The following is a 6,616-nucleotide window of genomic DNA, read 5'->3' on the forward strand; positions in this document are numbered from 1 at the left end:
TATTTGGTCTGGAGATTCTAACAGACATTTGGTCATGTAGTACTCTTAAACTTTTTGCATAGTGCTTTGCTTAATGTTTTTTAGGATTTTGCCTGCTGAAAAGGTTCTTGAGTCACCAAGCCGTGTCAAGACATCTTAGTGTCTGACTAGTCGGCGGCTAGCTTGGACTGATCGAACCTTTTTTTCTTCTTCGAGAAAACGCAAAAGACCTTGCGTTTCTTTTCATTGAAAAGGTAGGGGGTCAGTTACAGTCGTCCTAGGACGAATAAAGCGAGAATCAGATACAAGGCTCAGTGCACATCCCATGTAGGGGGGGAGGACTGATCGAACCTAGTCGAGTGTCTAGTTTGGTGGGCTTCAGAAAAACAGAGGGAGGGGGGTTATTAGTCAAGTACCAGCAGCAAACCACCATTGCAGCGCAGGCTAGTGGGCTAGGCCGTCGATGACTAAAAAACGTTTGCTGCTGCGCACAGAATTGATCATTCAACTATAAAATCTGCTTGTATGCTCTTTTGTTAATGGGATTATTGATCAACATGAATCTCTTCTTACCCGTTTAACTTTTGTTTTTAGCTTTGGGATGGCAGACTGGAAATGGGAGTGTGAGGGACATGCTACCTCATATTTTGGCTGCCCTTGGGACAGAGATAGATTTGGGCGTTATCTACCCTGGTGCAAGTCGACGGAGCAAACACTCCCTGGTGTCAATGGTAGGCCTATAAAAGACCCCTCTTTGCTCTTCCAAAATTACAGACTGCTTAGTGAAATGTGTTTTGTTTGTAAAACAGATCGATGTATGCAGGTATCTGTTTCCTGTTATACTGATACGATCAGACTCATCAGACACTTAACATGGCCTGGTTTGCTGTTTTTGCATGCAGGCTTGCTTCTACAGCCAGCGCTATATCTGTTTTGCTATCGATGGCGAGCACTGGGTCCTGTATGATGACCAGACTGCTGAGGTAACCAGATATAAGCGCTGCACCTACTAAAAGTGAAGGTTTTTCCTGATTTTTCGCTTACTATGACCTGGCTTTTGGTCTGTCCAGGTTGTTGGTGATTGGATTCAAGTGCTCAGTATGTGCGAGGAAAAGGAAATGCAACCTCTGCTTCTTTTCTTCGAAGCTGCAAATTGATTGATTGTTCTTCTGCCGAAAAGTTTTGGCTTAAGGAAGGATGTTGATTTGACGTGAAACATTGGGATGCTCTTTGTAATTTTGAAAAAATAGTCTAGTTAAATTGTTAAGTGTGTCTATTTTATAACTTATGGTTTAAGATTGGTCCACGCCATCTCATCTAAATCGCTCATATAGAACTCGCCGAGTTGTCTCCCAACTTGCCGAGACCCTCATTGTGCTCTACATCAATATCAATCCCATATAATCATGAGTAGGGTTATTAACTGCATCACGGGTCTGAAAACTTGTACCCCTTGTTCGTTTGATAGGTCATGTTCCACTGCCAAACAAAACAGGTGCGACTACCGTACTTTTGGGAGGTACCTGGTGAAATATCCTCCACATTGCTCATATACTCGTGAATACAATTAGTACCCTAATCACTTGTGACTAAGACAAAACCCACAAAGTTGTCCTTCTAATCTCCCTAGTTTTTTTTGAGGATCTAATCTCCCTAGTTTTGGTGGTTGATGACAACGTAAAATAGATTGTTAACATAAAATGTTTTGGTTTCTTTCGATATAGAGTTTTCTCCCTAGATTTGTCCACAATTGAAATTTCTGCTTTTGAATACACAAAATGGACAAAATAGAATTGAAAGAGCTCCCACCATATCTTTAGAAGCGGAGGGTGCAAAGTGTGCAAGCTATGAAAAAAAAGGGCAACCTGGTGCATGTAGCTCCCGCTTGCGCAGGGTTCAGGGAAGGGTCTATAGTACGCAGCCTTTCCCTACATTTCTGTAAGAGGCTGTTTCCAGGACTTGAACCCATGACCTCATGGTCACAAGGCAGCAGCTTTACCACTGCGCCAAGGCTCCCCTTCAAAGTGTGCAAGCTATGAAATATAAACAATTTTTGCACTAGTGTGTACCATGGCGTAAGAAGACTTGATATAGAACATGGCAATATATAATCATGGAGAGATAGATTGGTCAAGATACGACAACTATAAAAGTACTCAACTTAGATCCACGATTCTCAACTAAGCATAACAACACATAGTCTGAAACATACGATAAATAATGAGTAGCAAGTCATGACACACAAATAAAGTACGGTGCAAGATTATTAAAAGAGTTTCACAAACTCAAATAAGAAGTAAATCAAGGAGCGGGAGCTTGTGATCATGCAACTCCCAACAAAATAAAATCCCGCAGAAACCGAATAGAACTTAATTATCCCCGTTCTGGTATCAAGACACCAAAAGGGTAAGGAGTTGAATGGACCGTTTTGAAGGAAATTATGTTGAAACTTGGTTTTCATGAAAATTGGGTCAATTTGATAATGCAGTGCGTGTCCACTCATGAGTATCAGGTTCGTTTTAACTCTAAAGAAAGTGAGAGTTTAAGCCTACGAGAGGATCAAGACAAGGGGATCATTTGTTTCCCTATCTGTTCTTGTTATGTAGGGAGGGTCTAGCTACTCTTTTAGTGCATGCGAAGGAGAGCATTAATATTTCTGGAGTTAAAGTTTGCAGAGAGGCCCTTCTATTACCAATCTTCTATTTATTGATGACTCTTTGATCCTTATGAAAGCTAATTCACAAAATGTAAGTCTTTAAAATTGATTTTGGATTCTTATTGTGCGGCCCCGGGGCAATTGGTGAGTGAAAAAATCAAGCATCTTCTTTAGCTCCAGTTTGGGAGTGGAGACTCGAGAACAAATTTGAACCATTTGTTATATCATGACAGAGGCTCTCAGTGATAGATATTTGGGCGATTTGGGCTTGCCTGTCTCCATGGGTATGGAGAAATCAGATTGTCTTCAATATCTCGTTGATCGAATTAATATGAGAACTAATGGACGGAAATAAAGATGATACCCATTGGAGGGAAGGAAGTTCTCCTCAAATCTGCCGTACAAGCTATTCTCGCTTATGCTATGTAAACCTTCAAAATTCCTAAACAAACTTGCGAAGGAATAACTGACATGATGCCGTGTTAATGGTGGCGAGACGAGGACAATCAAAAGAGGATGTTACGCAATCTCGGATCTGCTATCACCAGCGTTTCCGACCCACATGCGTCAACCAGGCCCAATCGAAGAGCAACACTGACTTATGAGAGGCCTTGGGCCCTCTCCCCCCGAAAGACTAGCCTGTTAGGAGGGGACACCCCCGGCCTTATAAGTCGTGTTATGTCTCCCCCCACAACTGGTGTGGGACTAAACCCAACAATCTCCCCCTCACACATCGGTCACCCATGGGCCCGCTAACACCAGTGTTTCCAGCCCACCAACCATGACCGACTACCCGTGAGTCCAACGAGATTTATTCCGGGCACCTGGGCTCTGATATCAATTGTTATGCAATCCCGGGTCCTCTATCACCAGTGTTTCCGACCCACATGCGTCAACTAGGCCCAACCGGAGAGCAACACTGACTTATGAGAGGCATTGGGCCCTCTCCCCCCAAAATACTAGCCTGTTAGGAGGGGACACCCCCGCCCTTATAAGTCGTGTTATATCTCCCCCCACAACCGATGTGGGACTAAACCCAACAGAGGATACATTGAATGGTTGGTTGAAGATGTGTGTTCTTAAGAGCCAAGGGTGTATGGGATTTCATGATATCTGGTGCTTTGATCTCACGATGTTGGCATAACAAGTGTGGCATCTTCTAGATAATTCGGATTCTTTATGCGTAACAATTTTCAGAGCCAAATATTTTTCCAATGGCGATTTGTTGAATGCTAAGTTAAAAAGGGATATGATGGCGAAAGTTAGTTCTCTTAAGCATGGTCATATTTGGAGGGTTGTTTGTAGGGGAACGTAGCAGAAATTCAAAATTTTCTATGCATCACCAAGATCAATCTATGGAGTAATCTAGCAACGAGGGGAAGGAGAGTGCATCTACATACCCTTGTAGATCGCTAAGCGGAAGCGTTCAAGAGAACGGGGTTGAAGGAGTCATACTCGTCGTGATCCAAATCACCGGAGATCCTAGTGCCGAACGGACGGCACCTCCGCGTTCAACACACGTACAGCCCGGTGACGTCTCCCATGCCTTGATCCAGCAAGGAGAGAGGGAGAGGTTGAGGAAGACTCCATCCAGCAGCAGCACAACGGCGTGGTGGTGGTGGAGGAGCGTGGTACTCCAGCAGGGCTTCGCCAAGCATCGCAAGAGACGAGGAGGGAGAGGGGTAGGGCTGCGCCAAGAAGGAGAGGAACTCGTGTGTATTGGGCAGCCCAAACCTCAAGTATATATAGGGGGAGGGGAGGGGCTGCGCCCCCACCTAGGGTTCCCTCCCTAGGGGTGGCGGCAGCCCCCAGATCCCATCTGGGTGGCGGCCAGGTGGAGGGGAGAGGGAGGCGCACCAGGCATGGGCCCTAAGGCCCATCTGCCCTTAGGGTTTGCCCCCCTCCTCCCCTTAGGCCCCTTGGGCCCTTGTGGGGGGGCGCACCAGCCCACCTAGGGCTGGTCCCCTCCCATACTTGGCCCATGCAGCCCTCCGGGGCTTGTGGCCCCACTTGGTGGACCCCCGGGACCCTCCCGATGGTCCCGGTACGTTACCGATAAACCCCGAAACTTTTCCGGTGACCAAAACAGGACTTCCCATATATAAATCTTTACCTCCAGACCATTCCGGAACTCCTCGTGACGTCCGGGATCTCATCCGGGAATCCGAACAACATTCGGTAACCACATACAAACTTCCTTTATAACCCTAGCGTCATCGAACCTTAAGTGTGTAGACCCTACGGGTTCGGGAACCATGCAGACATGACTGAGACGTTCTCCGGTCAATAACCAACAGCGGGATCTGGATACCCATGTTGGTTCCCACATGTTCCACGATGATATCATCGGATGAACCACGATGTCGAGGATTCGATCAATTCCGTATACAATTCCCTTTGTCTAGCGGTATTGTACTTGCCCGAGATTCGATCGTCGGTATCCCGATACCTTGTTCAATCTTGTTACCGGCAAGTCTCTTTACTCGTTCCGTAACACATCATCCCGTGATCAACTCCTTGATCACATTGTGCACATTATGATGATGTCCTACCGAGTGGGCCCAGAGATACCTCTTCGTCACACGGAGTGACAAATCCCAGTCTCGATTCATGCCAACCCAATAGACACTTTCGGAGATACCCGTAGTGCACCTTTATAGCCACCCAGTTACGTTGTGACGTTTGGCACACCCAAAGTATTCCTACGGTATCCGGGAGTTGCACAATCTCATGGTCTAAGGAAATGATACTTGACATTAGAAAAGCTTTAGCATACGAACTACACGATCTTTGTGCTAGGCTTAGGATTGGGTCTTGTCCATCACATCATTCTCCCAATAATGTGATCCCGTTATCAGCGACATCCAATGTCCATGGTCAGGAAACCATAACCATCTATTGATCAACGAGCTAGTCAACTAGAGGCTTACTAGGGACATGGTGTTGTCTATGTATCCACACGTGTATTTGAGTTTCCTATCAATACAATTCTAGCATGGATAATAAACGATTATCATGAACAAGGAAATATAATAATAACTAATTTATTATTGCCTCTAGGGCATATTTCCAACAGTCTCCCACTTGCACTAGAGTCAATAATCCAGTTCACATCGATATGTGATTAACACTCAAGGTCACATCCCCATGTGACTAACACCCAAAGAGTTCTGGGTTTGATCATGTTATGCTTGTGAGAGAGGTTTCAGTCAACGGGTCTGCAACATTCAGATCCGTATGTACTTTGCAAATTTCTATGTCATCTTGTAGATGCAACTACTACGCTACATTTGGAGCCATTTCAAATAATTGTTCTACTTGGAGCTATTCCATTGTACGTATCCGGTATCTCTACTCAGAGCTATCCGGATAGGTGTTAAGCTTGCATCGATGTAACTCTTTACGTCGAACTCTTTATCACCTCCATAACCGAGAAACATATCCTTATTCCTCTAAGGATAATTTAGACCGCTATCTGGTGATCTACTCCTAGATTACCTTTGTACCCTCTTGCCAGATATGTGGCAAGGCACACATCAGGTGCGGTACTCAGCATGCCATACCATATAGAGCCTATGACAAAAGCATAGGGGACGACCTTCGTCCTTCCTCTTTCTTCTGCCGTGGTCGAGCTTTAAGTCTTAACTTCATACCTTACAACTTAGGCAAGAACTCCTTCTTTGACTGATCCATCTTGAACACCTTCAAGATCATGTCAAGGTATGTGCTCATTTGAAAGTACCATTAAGAATTTTGATCTATCCTTATAGATCTTGATGCTCAATGTTCAAGTAGCTTAATCCAGGCTTTCCATTGAAAAACACTTTCCAAATAACCCTATATGCTTTCCAGAAATCCTACGTCATTTCTGATCAACAATATGTCAACAACATATATTCATCAGAAATTCTATAGTGCTCCCACTCACTTCTTTGGAAATACAAGTTTCTCATAAACTTGTATACACCCAAAAACTTTGAT

At 44.7% G+C, this 6,616-nt stretch overlaps 1 protein-coding gene across 1 annotated transcript in view; it reads left to right on the forward strand.

The window, feature by feature from the left end:
- Positions 1-1,234, forward strand: part of LOC119297290 (inactive ubiquitin carboxyl-terminal hydrolase 53-like) — a 5,373-nt gene extending 4,139 nt beyond the window's left edge. Inside the window, exons 7-9 of the mRNA XM_037575139.1 lie at positions 574-710; positions 882-962; positions 1,050-1,234. Coding sequence (XP_037431036.1) covers positions 574-710; positions 882-962; positions 1,050-1,136 — 305 coding nt within the window. The 3' untranslated portion in view covers positions 1,137-1,234. The remainder of the gene's footprint in view (positions 1-573; positions 711-881; positions 963-1,049) is intronic.
- The last annotated feature ends 5,382 nt before the right edge of the window (positions 1,235-6,616 follow it).

Source organism: Triticum dicoccoides, chromosome 5A (genome assembly GCF_002162155.2).
Source record: "Triticum dicoccoides isolate Atlit2015 ecotype Zavitan chromosome 5A, WEW_v2.0, whole genome shotgun sequence".
Classification (NCBI taxonomy): Eukaryota; Viridiplantae; Streptophyta; class Magnoliopsida; order Poales; family Poaceae; genus Triticum; species Triticum dicoccoides.